Below are 22,611 nucleotides of genomic sequence, written 5' to 3'. Positions count from 1 at the left end.
TTTAGTGATCTACACACACTCAGGGTCATTGATAGTTGGCCGGGTTTCTTCTTGAGTGCAGTTTTATTTTAGACTTTATCACCTCAACCCAACGTTACTCTATACTTTTAGCTAGAGCACACTGTCTGTCCTTTTCCATCTGTAACAACCACAGCTTCAGCTTTTATATGAGATCCGCAAAAAGGATTGTGATGCTTCGCTTTAAAGCATCAAAAGCTTTAAAGAGTTTTCTCTGTATATCTAAGTTTGAATGCCCCCCTCTTCCCCTATACTCCTGGTTTCTGTGCAATAATTAGCATAATGATTAGGCGAGCAGATAGCTTTGTACAGACAAATTTATCTCTTAGCCCACAGCTAGTTTCAATGATAGCATCAGTGGGAAAATGAGGGCCTGTATGAGGTAAAGAGACAGTCAAGACAGAGACATTTTATTCCACAGCTAGAGCTATTTTGTTCAGTGTAATTAAGTGTGTAGATGTATGCTCCAACATGAGAGCTATTCATGCTAACTAGACTGAATGAAACATAACGTGAATCACAGCAAGATGAGTAATAAGTAAATATACGTTTGATCGTTGTCTTGGATGTCCATGGCTGATCTAACATCATTTACTTATATCTTTCTTACTGCCCTGTCTGTTTCAATATTCTACTGAACTACAAATTATATTTTCATGTAGTAAAATAATTAGTTCTTCGTATTCTTCTACTGTATTCTTCTAGTCGAGTGGACCCAAGTTATTTTCTTCACCCAATCACAATTTTTAAAATTTTTAAAACAAAAAGAGTTTGTGTTGGTTGGTTGACTTTTTTTGTTGTCCACTAACTTAGTCCATCAATTCAGATTTGTAGAATTTAAGAAAGATAAGCATCACGTCTCATGTGAATTTTTTTTCACCCATTGAATATTTATAATATAGATATTCAATGGGTGAAAAAAATGTGTATTGCTTACTTGCATGTCAAATGAATATATATATAGATTCTATATACATATTCATTTGACATGCAAAGTAAGCAATATACATTTTGACTTGTGTCTGCTGTAAAAAGGCCACTTAATGAGAAGGCAGGACTGTTCTGCGGTTATGATTGGAAATTTTATTGATGTTATTTTGTTCCACCAATCATGCACAGCTATGATAAATCCAGGCAACTAAGCTTTCTGTTAAAATGATGCTGGAAGAGAAAAGTAACATTAGTAAGTTTGTAGTTATTACACAGTAATGCTGTGCACAGTAGTAATGTTAGACTTGTTTTGTTTGGTTTATATTTATTGTTCTTTGCTGAAGGCTACTTTACGGAAGAGGATTAGAGCCACTGTGGGGGGAAAAAAAGTGAGTTCTGACTTAAATCTCAGAATTCTGACTTTAAACTCAGAATTCTGACTTTAAACTCAGAATCCCACAGTGGCTCTAATCCTCTTCCGTAAAGTAGTATTCTGACTTTTTGAGAAAAAAGTCAGAATTCTGAGGCCCTAATCATCTTCGGTGCATTTTTTTTATCCCTTGGCCAGATAATTTAATGAAGTAATGTAAGGTAATATTTAGTTTATTCTATATGTTGTTGTAATTGTCATGTATCATTACTTCATACACTCAATATCCCCTCTATATCACCCTGATCTGTAACTCTCCAGATCAGCATACAGTATATGGTAACCTTGAGATATTTTTCACCTGCTGAAAAAACACTGCCACTTCCACCAAAACTGCACTGAACACACATTCACAGTACATTTATACACACCCCAGAACACACCTTGTCCCTGATGGTGTTATGTATTCTCAGGTTGTTTCCAGGGGAACGGTCACAATCCACTGTGTGAAATTAATTAAGGGTGGACATTTGAATTAATTAACTGGATGGGAGTGTGGCATTACACTGCCCAGGCCTTATGACATTAAACACACACACTCACACTAATATTCACACGCAAACAAAGACATACACGCTTACACTGAGGAGATACACACAGATTAAATTTAATTACCAGTGTGCAGATCATTGGTACAACGTAGTTCAGCCTTAATTACATATTATACTGCTCTCCTCTATATATGTGTGTGCGTATGGGAGGAAGTGCATGACAAAAAAAGAGATAGAAAGCGATTGATAATTTCAGTTGCATTGCATTAACATGAATATGAGTGCAAGCTAAGCAGGTTTCATTTTTTGCAGCTACTCCCTAACTCCTAACTAAATGAAATGTTCTTCCCAACACCTGTGGTTGGAGTATAAAATGCTCATCCCCTTCGGGATGACAAAGGATGGAAGTTGGATTCAGTTTGGATTCCAAACAATTATAAAAACAGCAACAACAAGAAAGGAAAAAAAAATAATAATAAAAAACCTCTATGTAGAGAGGACTCAACCGCTCATGCAGTTCAACCCTTTGCAATACACAGATAACATAACAAGAAAGCTGGGCTAGCAGTTGATAGGAGTTTAGTAGTAGCAGTACTGTTTCATTTCATAAATCAGTTTACAAAAATCCTGTATAGCTGCACTGGTCTTACACAGTCAAGTAAAGAGCACAGTCACAGTCACACCAAGTGACAAAGTGAGTGGAAGACACATTTTTTAATAGCTAAAAAAAGCAATCCTATAAAGTTTTATTACCAGGAGAAGGGCAGGAAATGGTTGATCATATTTTGCTAAGAATGTGTTTAAATTATATCTTACAAGTCCTCTGCCATGGTAAAAACAGCCTCAGGATGAGTAATCTCATGCATCTATAATCTGCATTTATAATCACAGAGCAGTACTCCTGAGATAAATTAAAAGAACAACACCTAATGGTTAAGTGCTCCAGGTCTAGTGGATAATTTGGGGGAAGTATTGTGACATCAGTGCACCAGATTGTTAATTAAGTAGCACACCCTGTGACACACATGTGGCTCCTTTCTACCAAACCTGCCAGCACAGTCAAATTGGTGGGTGGCAAAGCTGTTGGAGGATTGTTGGATTCAAGAAAATATTCAGTGTCAACAGTTGAAAGATGAGTATGTGTGCAGTTTACTTAGCTTGTAGTCAAGCCATACTGTCCACACAGGCTTTGGTGTAAAGTATTGATGGAGTTTTCAATCAGAAGTTAATTCTGATAAACAATAGCTGAAAAGAAGTGGATGGAGATGGGATATACTAGGCAGAGATGTCTAATGTTAAGCCCAACCCATATGTCAGTCAGCCAGTTTTATTGGCCAATATTGGCCTATCACAGATATATTAGTATTGGCGCATATGTTGCTGATATCGATGTGTCCTTGAGGAAGATACTTAACCCTAAATTGCTCCTGATGACTGCGCCAACAGTGAGGGAATCTTAGTCCCCCTTTGATGAGCAGGTTGGCACCCTGTATGAATGAGTGTGAATGGGTGATTGTGACATGTTGTGAAAAAGTGCTTTGAGTTGTCAAAAAGACTAGAAAAACACTATAAAAGTACAGTCCATTTACCATGAACAATTTCCTGTTCAGTTTACTATTTCAGTGCACTGCTATCATTGTATACAATAAAGTTTATCATTAAATAGTAAAATATCATGCTTCCATTACATATATTTGTCACAAGTGTGACATTGCAAAACATTGTATGTTTATGTATATACAGTATCCTGTACATAGAAGATTACCTATATCATTTTTTTAAACTCCCTAATTTCAGTATTGGCGTTTGCCCCAAAAATCCAGTATTGTTGAGGTCTTCCTTTTCCACCCTGCCAATGTCCCTGCTCTAAATGAGGATACATTTCTTAAGGCCAGTTTCCAGAATTCAAGAGGCTGGCAAAGCCCTTGATTAAAAACAGTCTAACAGAGAGTTAGCAAATAGCTTTACTTCTGTTCCTAATGTTCAGCTGTGCACTTCTAAGTGATTTGTTTTAATCTCCATCATACTACCTTTCATGTTTTTAAAAAACATGTTGAAGGAAGACTTCAATTATAACTTTCATTACACATAATTGGTAACAGTTACACCATAAGAAAGCACTGTTAAGGCCACCAATCAAATAATCAATCAGTAACTAATAATAGCACAATAAAACCAATCATGATAAAATTCATATTGTTTAAATTATACTGCAGACATATTTCTCTCCTTAACAATGTCAACGTTGAATGCGTGAAAAAAGTAAAACATTTCGTCATGCATGATTAAAGTATCCCCTTCATCTTCCGAGTCGCTCTCTTGGTTGTAAGCTTATTCAGTCGGAATTTGTGTAATATCTCATTCATGGATGGTTTGAAGGTAATGGCATTTCATGCTATGCTGTTATGTAATTAATGATGTTTTGTAGCTTAGGCATGACAACAGCAAAAATGCTTTAATGATTTGGATGTCTATGACTTTCTAAGCTGGTCTTTTCATTATTTTTGATAGCAGATTAGATGGTTTTGAGTGTGGAATAGTAAGTTAAGTATTTATTCATGTGAAGGCAGTAAATACATGTTTGCTCTTTCTGGATAATAGGTAACCCTTCAAAGAGCATACAATTTGATAGACAGAAGACTAACAGTTATTGTTGTCAAGGTACAACAACCTTTACTGTAAAGTGCCTCAAGCACTCAGGCGGCCTCCCCTTCCTTCCTGAAGAATAGCAGTATTCAGACATGTGCTGAGACTGTCTCGCTCCTTGATGCCACATGGTACATTTACAGAGGACATAGAAGGTTGCTGTGACTTAGAGGCTCACCTTCTCAGAGGCCAGCACAATGACCACTGAGAGAATCCCAATCCTGCCCTTAAATGTCATTGTGGAACAGCTGAAGTGAGATTGTTTTCTCCCTTGACATGTTAGAGATTGCCACAACACAACAATGGTGATGATGCTTTGCTCCTGGGTAGACAGCGCTTAGGCCAAGAGGCCCCTGCACTATTTGAACTGCCTACTCAGTCGCTCATTGGTCCCAATGTAGCAACACACTCAATGTTAGACCAGTGTTCAAGAATCACTACGGCCAACTGGCAGATCCAACTCTAAACCCAAGAGCCAGAAAAGCAATGACACTAGATGACCAAATACCTGACTGTCAGGTTGCACATTTCCATTGCTGATAGCCAATGGTCCCTCTACACCACAACCCAACCTGGTAGCATTTATACAACACCAAATCACAAATCTGAGAAAACTACAAAGTAGTTGAATTACAATATTTAAGCAAGGGCTGTATAAAATAAATTAAGACATGAAATGTAATATACCTATAACTGCAAAATATGAAGTGTATTATGTTACACCTACCTGTAACTTAATACATGTTGCAGGACTGTATGATTAGTGAAGAATCAAATTCTATGAAAAGGCACACAGCAAACATGCAAGACCTCAACTCCAAAATCACCACTATACCACAGGGACCTGTAAATGGATAAATATACACACAAGACACAAGCAGCAGTATTTATCAATCACAAAAAAGGAATAAAAAGAGACCAGAGGTGCAGAGAGTTAGTGTTGCAGCTAGTCCTTAACATCACATGATGCAAATATAGCTGTGTAGAAATACTGGCAAAGACTGGCTGAGTCTCCGGGAGGATAAAGGCCCAGATCAAAGTATGCTGAATGAGATATAGACAGGAACCATGAACCAAAACTGACGAGCAGCCCCGAGAAGAAAAAAAAAGAGAAGAAAGTTAAAAAGAGAGAGAACTTGAAATCCCTGAACAACAGATGGTCCAACTCAGACAATTCAAAGGAAATTGTACTAAATGAGTCTCCAGTAACATAAATACTGATTCTCAGTAACTTAAAAGTATGGTAATCCTGAAAGCCATACACAAGATTCTCTTAAATGTCCACTGTCCAGACATCCCAATCAAGCAGTGAACATATTCCACATTACATGCATTTGAGTTGTCTGAAATTATACATTGAAGTTGACTGAAAAACTGTAAAAGGTATTACGGATAGAAGTAAAGGACAAAAAACTGAGAGAGGGAGGGAAGGATGATGAAGGACTAAGCACTGGATGGAGATCAAAGCGAGATATCACAAGAATGTAAATAAGCAGGAGGTCTTCCGTTGCCCGGAAAAATTGAGAGTTGAAATTAATTGAAGAAAAGACAGTTGAAAGGGATATCAAGAAAAAAGAAAAAAAAATGACATAGAATGAAAAAAAGTGGGATTTTGCACTTACTTTGTACTCACTTTACTAACACTTATACTTGGATCCTTGCATCATCTCGACTTACTGAATGCAGCTCGTCAAATGCCATTAGTTGACTCATTCTTTTCATTGGAAACTGTTTCCAGGGTGAATTTTTATTTTCATCCCTGAGAATCAGCTCAACTTGTCTTCTTCTTTGAATGCATTCCCAGTCCTCTTTCTCTCTTGTGTCTGATTCATAGAAAACCTTCTTGAGACTCCATTTCTCATGTACCATTTAAATAAGTTATTCCAAGTCGTCTCCCTGTATTTTGCCCCATCCTTGTAAACTATTCCCATTAAGCTCTTTAATTTCAGTTCACACATTTTCCAATGAGTAACTTTGTTGTCAGCTGTTACACTGTAGTTAAAGTGATCAGTCAGTGCTACTATGTAACATCCAGATAAAGTTCAGCTGCCATTTCCAGGCATTTATTAACTTTTTAATTGCTGTCTCCATTGTATTTTTACAACCTAATCTTTCTAATGTTTAATGTCTCACATGACACATTTCTAATTCCCCCATGTGTGATGTCAAACAGAAATTCAGCTTTGTCCAACCTTTTCATTCAGCAAAATTATGACACCACATTCACTGCATATTGTGGAAAATTCCAACAGGTTCAATTAGTTCCCTGGACTGGAACCATTTTCTGTCTTTTTTTATCTCTATCATGTCTTTTCCTTCAGACAAAATCCCAGCTGTTTCACTCATACTCACCTCTTATCATTGTAAGCCATTCCCATTCCCAATTTTATGCAGTGTCTTGCCATCAAGAGGAACCACTTCATCTCTCTCATGTCCCGCCCTTGTAAACCGTTTCCAGTAATTATGAAGGCAACTACTCGACTGGGGATTTCATCACATGGCTGAAAGCTCTGCAGAGAGGCCAACATCAGGAAATCCCTGTCACAGCAATGAGACACTAACAAACCACAAGACATACTGAACTGCAAGAAAATGAGCCAAAAACCCCTGGGGAGCTTTGATTAAAGCTTCAATTCACAAACCAAACGCAAACAAAAAGGTTGCCACACTAAAGAATGTCAGAGATGAGGTTTGAAAAAATAATTATTTTCCTCTCTTGATTGTCTTCATGCAAAGAGTGATAAAATTGCACGGAATTTGCACGGCTAAACAAGCTTAGTGATTTATCATTTCACACCAAAACAGCTAATTGTTACACTTGATTGGTTTTTGGCGTAGTTTGACTTCTCAAGAATCAAGTAAGACAAACACTCTGAAGCTTTTAGTCCATTTGAAAAAATCCTGCAAATTCTGCCCATTTCCTTCTTCAAAGTGGTTCTAAGCAGACAAAGAATTGCTTAGCATTTGTCCTCTACTGTAATATTTAACAGGATCAGTTTTTTATAGAAAATAAGAGAATGGAAACTCCCACCACTCTCAAGCCCCCCAGTGAATCAGAGTATCCAGTTGTAAGCAGTCACATCCCCTCCAGCACTGCTCCTCTGGGAGGGGGAGGGGGGGGGGGTGCATACATTATTCAATGGCTGACTATGGGATAACAAGCTGGTGGGGTTGAGCTGGATAAAAAAGTACATAGGTTAGTGTTGAGAGGACATATATATACATATACACAGGACATTTAATTGACTGGTCACTCTGGAACAACACATGATGATGATTGGTATTTAACACGTCACACTCTCCTCCTTTCTCTGTATATCCATAACTGGTGAATCATAAAAACCCTGTGCTGAACACTATTTCCCAGTAAATTATGTTTTTCTTTTCTTTTCTTTTCTTTTCTTTTCTTTTCTTTTCTTTTCTTTTCTTTTCTTTTCTTTTCTTTTCTTTTCTTTTCCTTTCCTGTCTTTTCTTTTCTTTTCTTTTAGCTCCAACTGCACTCTTTTCTGATGTAGATCAGGCTTTTAAGTCACTAACCTTGAGGCAAAGGATAAGTCAGTACATTCTTGTGCCATATTTCCTGTAGCAACGATAACTGTGATCTAGATTAGCGGTGGAACCTGCAGCCTTTAGGCTGGTAATAGACCAGTAATGTGAGCGTTATTTATTTCTGCCAGCTATGATAGCTATCTGATCTGTCTCACTTTGATGGAATGGATTGTCCTGACTTTGTAGAGGTGACAGGGTTAAAGAGACTAGTCTGTATAGCCATTAAAGAGAAGATGGGCTGTAAACACACACATTCACTCACATGAAGCTATATGCCCATGGGTTCTGTACAAATGAAAAAGGATCTATTATGGTCCCATGGGAAATTGGATAGAAGAGAGACAGGAGGGAACTACATGAAGAAAGAGAGACATCAGAGCAATAAAACACATGGACGGAATCTTATATTAAATAACATTTCAAATACATCATATGATTTCAAATATTGCTATTTGAACTGTGCAGCAGCCATCTCAAAACCAGTGTGCCAGTGATAGAAAGCACCATGTCATGTTAGAATGATGAGTGAATAAGAAGAAAAAAACAAACACATTTTTGAGTAGTTTTTTTGGGTTGTTTTCAGTAGAACTTCAGGAGACTGAAAGTAACTTTGTGTGTGTGTGTGTTTGTGAGAGAGAGCCAGTATAGGTCTCTGAAACTGACCCTGATCAATAATCTATTAGCAGCAAGCCATGTCTGTGTGGGCAGATACAAATACACATTGACACACACAAATATACACGTCTATACACATATAGACACATATATAAGTGAACAAGGTCAAATATTGTCACACTTGGACATACTGTACATTACATACACACATGCAATGTTTCACAGGGTAATCTCACCCCCCCCCCCCCCCCCCCCCACACACACACACACACACACACACAAACACAATCTCTCTCTATCGCTCACTCACATACACAAACTTCTCCAGAGTTAACTTATTCCTCTTTCACCTCAAGTATTTGTACCACAGGGGAATATTTCATGGCAAATGGAGCATTGCAACTTTATCTGCTCTGCTCTGCTTTCCTCTTCCATCCTCTCCACTTATCTTGTCTCTTCTCCTCTCCTCAACCATGCCACAGGATGCAGAACTTGAGGGGAAAATTTGCTTCTATATTGATAAATATGACCACGATGCATTCAGAGACATCGGCCCATGTTGACTTGGCTGCTCTGTGTGTGCTCAAATGTGATTTCAATATCTTGCAGTTCAAGCTAGCTAAGTTTGAAGACAAGCTATATACTTAATGCTACATGTATAAATATAATTACCATGACTGTGAATACATGTGTTCTGCAGACTGATGTATGGTATGGTGTGTGTGTGTGTGAGTGTACATGCTTGATATATGTTTGACATCATGGATTAGTTCAGCTGGCTCACGCTATAGCCCCACAGGGCAGGATCATGATTCAACACCTCACTGCTTCATTGCTGCAAGGACACAACCAGTTTAATTTTTCCTCTATGCCCACGTCTGAAACAAACAGGCATAGCTATATGATGGTTACGCATTGCTACTATACACCGTTGGTCACATACAAGTCCTACTTTTCTACAGATGTTACTGATTTGCTGCCTGTCCTGAGAATGCATGCTACCTTCAAATACGTGATTAAGAAATGGTTTCAGATGCATGCATAAATGACAACTTTGTATAGCAGTCTTGTGTACGTTCAATGTGTTTTTCAGTAAATTCTGAGTTGTTTTAATTAAGATGATCAGTAGAATTAAATATAATATCTTGCCTCTGTGTGCATGGAGAGCTTGATCAACTATATGTAACAAAGCTGGTCTTTAAGGTACTGGAAGATCTCTTAGACCACTGAAACTGACCTTGTAGGGGACTGAAGAAAGGAGGACATCATAATATTATAATGTATTGATCAAGACCATTGTTCAGTGAGTCAATGGTTATCACAATAGACTCACAGCAAGAAGATCCTGCAGATTTGAACCAGGATGCACCAAACATTTGACTACTCCAGTGTTTGTGTGTATTCTTGCATTTGAAGTCATATTTTGAAATTTGAAGCTTTAAATTGGACTTCAGTCTGCAATCAATAACAGTAATGATAATGCAAAAACTGTAAAACAAAAAAGCACAACTGCTCAAACACCAGAGTTGAAAACACTAGGGCACAATAAGACAACATCAATATGTCATACAACACATAGTGTCTTTGCTGTGATAAAAAAAAGATAAAACAAACAAAAGAAAGCAAGTAAAATCCACCAAGTTGAGAAGATTTTGAGAATTATTACCTCTGCAAAACATAGTGTAACTAGAGTTTGGCTTTAGTGTAAAAGACAAGCATCCCAATAAATACCACAGTACCACAGCTGTCTTTCTGTGTGTGCACAGATAGCAGAACACCAAACAGTATCAGTCCAACATGCATTAATAAGTGAGTCAGAGACTGCAGGAAAATAAACAAAAACAAGGAATGATTACCTGGTATACAGTTGCCAGCATGCGCATAATGTTTTAGTTATTTTTTATTTCTTTTTGCCCACCATTTTTTTCCTCTTATCGTGTCCTGACAGGTTTTATTCAACCACAGCAGAAGCTCTCACAAAAAAATATTCAACTAATGCCACAACAGGACTAACTATACACTCACATTGTGTGCTGAAAACCATTATGAAAATATGTTTCCCCGCTTTAATCTGAATTGTTGTAAAATTGTAAAACATCCTCAGGTACAGTTTATCTCTAAGCCCTCAGGTTGGAAGGCATCCTGTGTAAAACCCTTATTTCAGTCTCTCGTATATGAAATACATTAGTAGAAATTCTAAGCATTTTTATCAGGGGTTACAGCAAGATGCTAATTTCACCACAGATTAGATGTATTTCAAGAAGCTCATTAATATACTTACATTCATATTTATTTAGGACATATTGAGATGTGTGGGAGAATGGGTTAAAGTGGAATGAGTCATGTGACGACAGATTTAGGGAGATTAGTTGATGCATTTAAGAAAAATGATGCATATTTTCTGTATATATTTAGTTTTTCTTTCAAATTTGCAGGACAACCTGACTTATACATAGTAATTAATATTTCAAATACCCTCAGTTCGAATGTGACATGGCAGTGGCTCATCTGACTTCAGACCATTTATTTTCTAGTTGGCATTTTTTCCTCAAGCAGTGTGACTTTGTTGACTGGTCTCGTAAGCACTATATATTATTGTGGAGGAGCAGAAAGTAGAGAGCTGATGTAGCAGCTTCTGTTTATAGATCTATTTGGTGTGTCTATCTCTAAAACAAATGCTCTGTGGTTTACCCTCCTCTGCCTTCCATCTCTATCTTGCTCTCCCTCCTTCTCTCTCTTTTTTTTGTTCCCTTTCCTCTTTGCTTCTCTCATCATTTCAAGATTTATCACTCTGCAGGCTTGAAGCTGGGAGGTCCCTTCTTGCCTCTCCTTCCTGTTCCTACACTCTAACTCTCTCTTTCTCTATGCCCTTAATCCTACACCCTTCCCCTCATTCAGACTATTTTTACCCCAAATCCACCACACCCCAACCCGTTTGTCTTTCTCATCCTTTCCAACCCTGTATCCCCCCCCTTGTGTAGTACGATCCATTCAATGGGTCTAGCAGAAAGAGCAATGGGACTTTGTGGCACAGAAAGGGCTGTAACCCCCAAAATGCTTACAGACAAAACAAACAACCTAATAATAATACATGTCTGTGTCACCAACAACTTATATCTTCACCATAGAAACATTTTAGCATAAAAAAGCAGTAATTTACATAATGGATCCCCATAAAACCTTGACACTGCACAGTTCATTTAAGTGGTTTGACAGCAGAGGGGAGTATTGTTTCTTTGTGTTTGAAAAGCTGTTGAATTACAGTAAAATAAAACATTTGAGATAGCAGCTTTTTGTAGCACTGGCGCTGCTACCCTGGAAGGCCATGAATCTTTAGATGAATCATGATGAGATCGCCTGGAAGGTGTGAAAAGACAGCAAATTATTTTTCATCTAGCAGGAGAGGTGGATTAATGGTTTCAATTGTTTTAGGTTGCTGTCTGCAGACTTACAAATAGCACGCACCTGTGCTCGTTGTGGCAAAATAGAAGCTTACTGAGCTGTATATGTAAATATAAAAAGAATGAGCATGTGTGGGAACAAATGCATTCATGCACACCCACAAACCAGCCAACGCTTACTAGAAGATGCTGCAAAAATCAAATGCATTAAAAACACATATGCTCCATGCCAAAAGCACAACAAATGGAAATTATGTGAAACTGCTGTGAATAACATCATTGGTACATTGGTGTCAGAAAAAAATGATCTCACTAGGATTTTAGATCAATCCAGTGTTTGGAATATGCCTGAAGACAGGCATATTCCAAACAGGTGTGTATCCAGTCATCTGTTGTTTTGGATTTTAACAATCCCTGACCTTGGTGCCAAAAAACAGCCCCGAGAGAAAATAGTCTAATATCACAACTTCTGGTGAGCAATACAAAATCATATTATCAAAAAGAAATAATAAAAAAATAAAAAAAGTTTCCACCACAAAAAAAGGTCACACACTCTAATATTTCATTGGACCGCCTTTAGCTTTGATTACAGCACGCATTCACTGTGGCATTGTTTCGATAAGCTTCTGCAATGTCACAAGATTTATTTCCATTCAGTGTTGCATTCATTTTTCACCAAGATCTTGTATTGATGATGGGAGAGTCGAACCACTGCGCAAAGCCTTCTCCAGCACATCCCAAAGATTCTCAATGGGGTGAAGGTCTGGTCTCTGTGGTGGACAATCCATGTGTGGAAATGATGTCTCATGCTCCCTGAACCACTCTTTCACAATTTGAGCCTGATGAATCCTGACATTGTCATCTTGGAATGTGATTTGTTACCCTTCATCATAAGCCAGAATCAAGGTGTCGAAGGCGAGAAATTAAATGTACTGTACGACGTGATTGATAATAAGAAAAGAAGATGTCAAGTCATTCCATGCAACAGGTGTCTGGAAATCTGGCAAAACCTTCAGTGCTATGGTGCCATTGAGGTACAAAAAAATAGTAATCTCACTCCCTGTTCTTTTTTAGACAGCCATATGCATGTCCTGCTCCAGCAGCTCTGAGCTTAGCTAGCCCGATAGTGAGCTTACCCTTACCAACCAGTTATGAGGCTGTAATTACAGTCTCCAGCAACAGACCTGAGATGAGACAATGAGACTCAATGTAGTGGCTCTGATAGATTAACTAATTCAGTTTTAGATAAAGTTTTACAGTCACTGTGACACTCAATCTGAGTAAGTGTAGTTAAGCTGTAAAGCAGGCTTTCAGGTATTAAATGCACACATTTTATCTCCATACAATTCTGTATTAAAAGGTTTTGAAAAGAAGCCACAAATAGACATTAGATATTAAACAATTCAATCAAGCAGCACTGTGACTTATTTATTCAATGTTTCTGACCTCCACGCTTAAGCTCTCGCTCTCTCTCTCTCTCTCTCTCTCTCTCTCTCTCTCTCTCTCTCTCTCTCTCTCTCTCTCTCTCTCTCTCTCTCTCTCTCTCTCTCTCTCTCTCTCTCTCTCTCTCTCTCTCTCTCTCTCTTCCTCTTTCTGTCCCTGTCTTTATCTCACTCTCTCTCTCTCTCTCTCTCTCTCTCTCTCTCTCTCTCTCTCTCTCTCTCTCTCTCTCTCTCTCTCTCTCTCTCTCTTCCTCTTTCTGTCCCTGTCTTTATCTCACTCTCTCACTCTTGCTCTCTCACACAAACACACTCACAAACACACAGAATAATCTGACATGGCTCGATTGGCTCTGTCTCATAGCAGCTGTCACTTTGAGATTTAAACGGATTAAACCGATCTCAAAACTGTTGACACAAGGCTTGTACAGGACACCCACGACATGTTAAATAGCTGATAAGACCTTTGAATGCACATGAAGACCCTTCAACATATTAGATCCAAGTACCTTGAGAGTAGGCTATTAAGCAACACTAGTTTATTTTCTGTTGTTATATTGCCTCAGGGACTCAAAACAACAAATTAGCACTGCACACCAACAAACACATCACTTATTTAATAGTCCTTGCTAATTAGCTGAATTAAAGTCGAAAGTGGAATGAAGGGACACCGCGGGCACTGTATCACCCTCTCTTTGATTGGTATTCTGTTTTAACTTGGACTACAGATGTACAATGTATTGTCTTTCCAGATAAATTTAAACAACTTTCCCCTGTCTGTCTCAACTCCTTTATACTTTAAGTCAAGTACCACTTGTCTCAACAGTTTGTATCACAGTCTCCCTATCATGTCTGTCCATGCCTTGTTGTTCTTAGCATTCTCCTAGTTTTTTAAGTAACACAAACATGTTCCTCTAGTGTTTATAAATGTGGGGCTCATCACAGATTAATACAGAGAACATGAATCCACATAATGGAATAGTCACAGGCCTGCTGCTCTTTTAGATTAAGACTGGAGTCTTCAGTGTCAATTCCAATCTTAAAAATTGGCTTTGTAAATGTTTACGTAGGAGAAAATGCACTCAACACATTTGTGAGACCTCCAAATATACACTCAAGGTGTTTTGGTGAATGTCACAACATTTGTGAATGAGGGAAAAAAGCTTCTATAGACTTGAAACCTCATTGATATATGTGATATATTGCAGACAGTACTTACACTTTTATTTAAATGTGTTTAATTTTGAATACTCTACGTAGCTGATTCTTGTTGAAAGGTTTGAATACATGCTACAAACCAGTTTGGCAGAGCTTTCACCCACACCCACCCCACCATGAATATTTATACTGATAAGTGAATACTGATAACTGAATAGCTGAATCAGAATTGACACAAAATAATCACAGTTAATTCAGAACGTCAGACCAAGTTGCAGATAGACAGGTAGACAGGGTGAAGTGAGGCTCTCTGGACTGTCAGAAAGACAGGAAGAGAATACGACACACAGAGATAGGAGAGCTGAAAGCTATTTATTAGATCGACAGCTAAAAGTATATTGTGTTAAGCTTATGTCCATGTCCTCTTAGATAGAGAGATAGACAGACAACCCGTGAGACAGGCAATCACAGAGATATATTCAGGAGAGCTAAAAGCTGTTATTAGGCTGATGGCAAAGACGAATAAACCAAATGTAACTTCTATGAGACTGGAGTACCTTGTTTTTTAGATGAATACTACATGATGTTAGCCAGCGAGATGGACAGGAGAGCTGAAAGCTGTTATTAGAGTGATGACTAAAAACAAATAACCTATCGCATCACTTATTAACCTTGAGTCCAGACCTGCTTAGACTGACAGTCAGACATGCACAGCTAGTAAGATAGTCAGTGAGACAGGCAGGCTGAAAGCTGTTATTAGGACCCATCTGTACTGGTGGTGGCTGGAGGCTGCCATGATGAGCCATCAGTCCACAGCTTATTATTACCTGACTAATTACATTGGCTACCTTAGGCTGGCAGCCCTGTGCCTGTATTTATAATCAAAGCGAAATTAAACTATTAACTGAATTAATGGCACAGTGGTGTATGTTGTGTCAGCTCACAAGAGACAGCATGATACGTTTGCCTTTAGTGTATTTATTTGTTCTCCTCTGCGCACATTTCACACGATGAGGGGAGATTTATGAGCGAGAAGCGAAACACTAAAGCCAGAGGGACAATGCAGAGAGCGGGGGAGAGCAATGAACAGAGAAGTGAGCTGACGTTAAAGTAAACATCCCAAATGATACATGGTACATGTGCATGTGAGGAACTATGCCACATGTCCTCACCAAGCCATATTTTGACATTTTTTTTAAAATCATTTTAGAATTCCTATAAATGCTGAAATCCTTCTACTTCTGCACATTTTCATGCACACATCAGAGCATTTTGATTTTCAGTTTCTTCCTATGTTCTTTTTGTAAATTGTATCAATCATACTACTAGCCACAAATAGCTCTAATCCAATCAAATTTAATTATATCACACTTCCTGGCAAATGTATTTTCCAATATGAATTGTTCTGAGTAGGATTTGTTTTGAATGTATTTTGCTACTGCATGTAGTCATCCAATTGTCAACCTTTAATTATTTTCTATACGCATTTCAAACTGCTTGATTTATATATGTGTGTATGTGATTCTACACACTCATATCCCTGTGGCTGCTCGAGAACATTCCTGTCTTAAATGATATTACTATAACACAACATATAGGCTTGCTGATATTGAAATGTTTGATGTGTTTTTATGTGTGAATGTCTGTAGGGTGGTTTCATACTCTATTGTTTAATCAGCACTCTTTTGCATAATGATGGCGTGTGAACGTGATGTTGGACTGTGTTGAAGCTTATCTGAGGTGGACTCATCTCTAATCATTGTGAGGCTGCTGTAAATTGGCCACAGCAACATCATTTGGCAGTCAGTATGAGAGCATGTGGATGTGCCCGTGTTGCAGCTGTGCTCTGTAAATGGCATGAAAAAGTGGCAGCTTCATTTCTCTGGTGAAGAAATACATAAATGTTGTATTGTCATATCAGAAATGTGTCAGTTTCTTTGCTTATAGAACGCAAACTTTATTTTTAACATCGAACTAAAACCATGTATGTGTTATGTATGTCCTCTAGCCTTAACCAGTGGTGGAAGAGGTACTCGGATCAGATTACAAGTAAAAGTCCTGCATTCAAAATCTTACTGAAGTACAATTACATATATTAGTACTGCCAGCAAAATGTTGTCATGGTAGAGCTAATTTCAACACGATACTAATATGCGTATAATAGTGCATATATAGCAATATCATATATTTACGTATGAGAAATAACTAGTAACTAGAGCTGTGAAATATAATATAATATAATATAATATAATATAATATATGGAATAAAGGTTTAATATCTGGGAATATTGGAAGCATATATGCCAATCATTATAACAGTGTTAAAGATGACATACACATCACTGGGCAGATTGAAATCTAAGAAATGAAATCATATTAATTCTGATGTACAAAACCTCATTATTATAATTGCAAAAGCCCTGCCAACATCAAACTAACATTAAAATGAGACCATGTTAAGCCTCCATCAAACATCATGCAAATGCCATGAAATATCAGAGCTTTAAAGAAGAAATAAAACTTTAGTGTCACAGTGCTGAATAGGCTCTCAACACAACATATATTAAGGGAGACAGCAGCATATGGTAATTTTTGTTTTTTCTTCAGTTCACTTCACCTACAATACTTCTAAGGTGCATGAGGAGGAAATAAACTGTAAAAGGTCAAAACTTCAGTAACACTTGTTGTAGAAGATGAGGCCAATTTGTTTTGACCTTTGTTGTTCCCCCTCATCAGGCTCATCCAGCGCATGCTCTGTTTGTTAATCAGTCTTTCCCAATAGCCAGTGAACAGGATCATTTAAAATACCTTTTCATGCATTGTTTCACCCGTTGTTGTTGACTAGAAAAAGTATTCTTTTAGCAGCAGCTCTTAAACTGTGAGTCAGTGTTCACAAATATGTATTTCTGTAGATATACATGAGTTTTAATTTCATGAAGCCAGTGTCTGTTTCTTGGTTCTTGGTGTTAACAAATGTGCCAACAAAAAAAGAACTGGAGAATTTGAGTCTGAGTCATTTGAGTTTGACTGATGCAGAATATGTTCTATGAAAGTGTGTTGTACGCCTTTGTTTTCCACAATCCACAAAAGCTCTACCAAACAGAACGATTGAATAGACTTTCTGGATGGATTTTATCAGGGTGTACAGTGCATAAACAGACAGAGAGAGTAGTCCTAAACTAAGATTCTATGAAATTATCCATTGAGATATAAGTCTAGTCTTGGGTACGGAAGAGGATTAGGGCCACTGTGGGAAAAAAAGTGAGTTCTGACTTTAAACTCAGAATTCTGAGATTAAAATCAGAATTCTGAGTTTAAAGTCTGAACTCACTTTTTTCCCACAGTGGCCCTAATCCTAATAATATATGAATAATACTATATTATTTATATTAAGAAGGACAAGCCATTATGCTTACCCACTTATGTTTCTACCAGTCAGATTGTTTGGCTTCAATCAACTGTTGTATAAATAGACATTAGCAGCTGTTTAATATTCAGCAATTATTTACAGCCCTTATTTCCATGTATTTGCATATGAGTGCTTAATCAAATAAGACTTTCCATCTATGGTCACACTTCTAAATGACAGAGTCCTGCACTAAGTGAATGGGATCAGGCCTGTTCATGCACACTGTCCATTGAGCTGGAATGATTCAGAGTACATTACATCTGTCATGCCTTACAAAGCGCCCATTGCTTTAAACAGAGTGGAAAGATAATATAGTGAAGCCTATCACACGCCCCGTTGAAAATAATTAATCCAGCATACATGCGTTAGGAAACAGATGAGAGAGGCAATGCACAATAAACCTTGTGGAGCGCTCATTTGTTGTTTGGCAAATTTGTTGCCTGACTCTGTCTGAGTGGGTGGTGTGCATCTCTGCATATTTGCACGGAGGCAGGGGTGTGTATGTCTTTACACCTTAGGACTTGTTTGGATGTTTGTGTGTGTGTGTGTGTGTGTGTGTGTGTGTGTGTGTGTGTGTGTGTGTGTGTGTGTGTGTGTGTGTGTGTGTGTGTGTGTGTGTGTGTGTGAGAGTGTGAGTGAGTGAGTGTGTGTGAGAGTATACTTGTATGGTCAACATTGTGAGAACCAATTTGAGTTTTTTACCTGGTAAGTGAGGACATTTTAGGGAAGTGAGGACATTTTAGCTGGTCCTCACTTTCTGACACACTTTCAAAGGGCTTTTTGAGGCTTCAGACTTACCCACATAGTCATTCAAATTTGTCACTTCCTCTGTGAATGTGTATGTGTCAGTTTCCATACGCTTTACATGTGCGTTTCTTATATCTTCATAATTTGGGTTTGTCCCCCCTTGTTGTTTGTGTTTGTGATCAGCCCATCCCTGGGAGTCCCCGGACGTTCCAAAATACAGCACAGACAGGTGTGACTTATTAGAAATTTTGTCTCGACTCGCCTAAGCAGACCACAAAACAATGAATATCCATCCATAGCAAATAGAAAAATGGAGAGAGGAGGGGTGAAAGAGGGAGTGTGGAGGAAGGAAGGGGGGGAGAGGATTTTTCCATTTCAACGGATCAACGACTTTCCAATTTTAACACAATTCTCATTTGGAATTCACACCAGAATGCAGCAAGATATTAATTTCGGGAAATCAACAGAAATTGGGTCACCTGTGAGCTATTCATTTAAGGCTGCCAAAACAAATAAGCAATTTAAAAGAGAATAAGAGAGAAAAAGGAGTTAAGGGAAAGATAATATAAAAAAGAAATTATGTAAGTGCAGAGATATAATGAGAGAGAGAAGGAGAACAAAGGGAAAATCTAGTTAAGAATGTGAGTTGAAGATTTTGAAGACTGATATACACAGTTAAAGAGAGGGAAGGACAAGGGAGAGGGCGACTGAGAGAGAGAGAGAGAGAGAGAGAGAAAGAGATAGTAAAAGGTTAGATTGAGTTTGGGACTTAATAGAAATGGCAGACATTGTGTTTGCATTCATTGCAACACACATCCACCGAATGTAAACTAATGTGGGCAGCGTCTGGTTCAATCAGACTTTAAAGAGTGTAGCAGAGGTCAGGGTCATAGTGGCATTTAGCTCATTTAGGTTGAGAATAATTGCCTTTTTTCACACATGCAAACACACACACACACAATTGGAAGTAAACAAACACACTCACAGACAGAATGCTGTTTTGAATGTATTATGCAAATTAGATGCAGAGTGTGTCAGGATGGCAAAACTATGAAGGCTGATACAGGCTCAGGCAGTATTGGTTATACAAGTTAATGCTGTATTGACTGCATCCAGACAGGTGAGGTCAGGGCCTACAGGGGAGGGAAAGAAAGCACAGAAAATGAGTGTGTGTTTGAGTATGAATGGATGCTGTGAGGGGAAAAGAAGGTCATGGATAGGGTGTCACACCCTTTTTAGCTAATTCAATTTAGTATATTTGTTGTCCTCTTAATCATCTTTCTCCTTTCTCCATCCCTCTTTAGGACAGTCCATTGATCCTCCAATCAGACAGAAATGTGACCGTCAATGCTAGGAATGATCAGGGACAACTGACCGGTCAACTAACAGTGGGTAAGATACACACACACACACACACACACACACACACACACACACACTCACACACACAAACACAGAAATCACCATACAAAGATAACATCCACGTACACTACATTGGCAGTAAGCATTTTCTTAAAAGCCCAAACTAGATCATTTTCTCCAAGACATTCTTGTATATTGCTTTGTTTGTGCTTGAATTCCTAAATGCATTTTACCTCCTTCTGTTTACCAAAGTAAATGCTATCTGTTTCCATTAGTGTATCTCACTGAGGCTGACAACCGTGCTGTTTCCTTGTCTAAATCATTTTTCCAAGCTCTTATTGGATTAGTGAGAGCCTATATGTTCTACAAAAGACGTCACTTGGAGGACGTGTGTCATAAATGACAACATGGCATATTCTTATAGGACTCAATGACTTTAAAATAAATGAATATGCTTTATACTGAGTATCCTTTGTGTGAACGGTTGATACATTGTTTCTCTACCATTAAAGGATATTGCTATTAAAGGATAGGTTTTAAAACAGTAGTCAGGTGGCCATATTAACATTGAAACAGGTGCTGCTTGCTGTAATATAAATAAAATGGAAGTCCTCCACACGTCTTTGTCCATTTTGTGTCTCAAGGCAAAGAGTATTCATGTTCAACTGCAGTGGAGAGGGACTTTGACGCTAAAAAGACAGTAACTGCGGAGGATATTAAATTGATTTGCTTAATTAGGACAGCTGACGTCTCATATTATCTTCAGTTAAACTTTTAGATACATTTCATACAAAAGGAGGTATGTGGATTTTGTCCCCATCACATCACAGGGATTTCTTAATGACCAGTATGAACAGAAGGAATGATTCCAATTAATAAAATGTGTCAATCTTCATTTGGTCTCCTTACAGTTGTTTTAGGACAGACTTGGAAAAACCATGAACATATCCTTTAAATAACAGCTACTAGGGACTGACTGGCTCAAGGAACGTGAACAGAAATATTTTACAGGTCAGATATGCTGACATTGGAATTGTGAAAGTAGTTGGAATGGAAATTGGAACATGGGGAAATAGCAGACATTCCCCTGAAGAGGAATAAAAGGCAGAGCTTGAAGGAAAAGATTATTCAACCTTCTCCAAAGCTAACTGCGTGATAGGAAACAAGCATTCATCAGAGTAGAGTGACAGCAGATAAAACCAGGAAAGGGGCAAAAGATCATACTTACAGTTTTGCTTTTTATATTTTATATTCTAGATTGTGTTGCTTTGAAAGCAATAAAAATGAGCTGACAGTCTGTATACAGTAAATGTTTTCAGGTTGTAAGCTTCACAATATCTTACCAATTTGGTGGTGGGCCATTTATGCCTTTTGAAAAAAAAGTGATTCTAAAAAACATGACACAAATGGTAAATTTGTGTCATTGCATATATCTTTTGGTTTTTGATGAACTATTAAGTCAATACTACTGGAGAGAATATTTAATCACTGTCAAGGTTGCCAGTATAACCAGTGAGAGTGGAAAGTTTGGTAAGCAGTTGCTTAATGAGAAATGTGATGGAGGAGGCATTAATCTGTCAGTGTTAGTAAAAAATAAAAATCTAATGTTTAATGCGGAAGGAAATGCATTCAACATGTTTGTCAAGTCATGTATTTTGGTTAGTTATCCGTGTATGTATGTATGGTCATTAGGATTGTGCATACTGTATCACAGTGACAGAGGCACCAATTTTATGATGGCAGTGATTAGAGCTCAGAGCAGTGACATTTAAAATGAAGTTAGCTGTTTTGTTTATTTCTTGTTTGGATTTAACATCATCTAGCTTTTAGTCCCCTTATTACAAAAGTTAAGTAGCCTCTGGTCAATACTGACCAGCACACTCTCCCTATATTTTCAACCTTAATTCATGTCAACTTGATGGCTGAATAAATGAATATCCACCAAAAAGGTCCTAACTTAACATCCTGTCATCCCATGCTCATGTACTTTCAAATTTTATAAAACAGTCATCAGAATGAATTCTCTAATAACGTTAAATGATGATAATGATGCAAAAAAGCTTGCCAAGTGACACTAAATTTTGTGGATTTACTCTAAAAAGCAATGGCCAGCGCATCCCTTTTGTTCATGATTCTCATTAATTAACAGCAAAATAACTTTTATAAATCCATCAGTGATGCAGCCTGTCAAAGAACAAAACCAGTCCTCATCCTCTTAATCATAATATTTCTAATCAACGTTGTGCTTCCTTTCTCTCTCTCTCTGCTCCCTCTTGGGGCCAAATTTTGCACAAGCATGTAACTCTTTCCATAAATGTTCTATTAAGTTTGAATAAAGCCATAAGGAACATTCACATAAAAGATGCTTAAATCTGAATGACAAAAAGGCATTACTTTAACAGCCAGATGGAGGCAG

General features: G+C 37.9%; 1 protein-coding gene across 1 annotated transcript in view; it reads left to right on the top strand.

The window, feature by feature from the left end:
• The window catches only part of LOC128375937 (zeta-sarcoglycan), a 160,884-nt gene that overhangs the window by 67,995 nt on the left and 70,278 nt on the right, over positions 1-22,611 (top strand). The window contains exon 3 of the mRNA XM_053336363.1: positions 20,138-20,225. Coding sequence (XP_053192338.1) covers positions 20,138-20,225 — 88 coding nt within the window. The remainder of the gene's footprint in view (positions 1-20,137; positions 20,226-22,611) is intronic.

The sequence above is a fragment of the Scomber japonicus genome, chromosome 2, assembly GCF_027409825.1.
Source record: "Scomber japonicus isolate fScoJap1 chromosome 2, fScoJap1.pri, whole genome shotgun sequence".
Lineage (NCBI taxonomy): Eukaryota > Metazoa > Chordata > Actinopteri > Scombriformes > Scombridae > Scomber > Scomber japonicus.
Note: the sequence above shows the minus strand (reverse complement) of the source record. Positions and strands in the feature narration are given on the sequence as shown.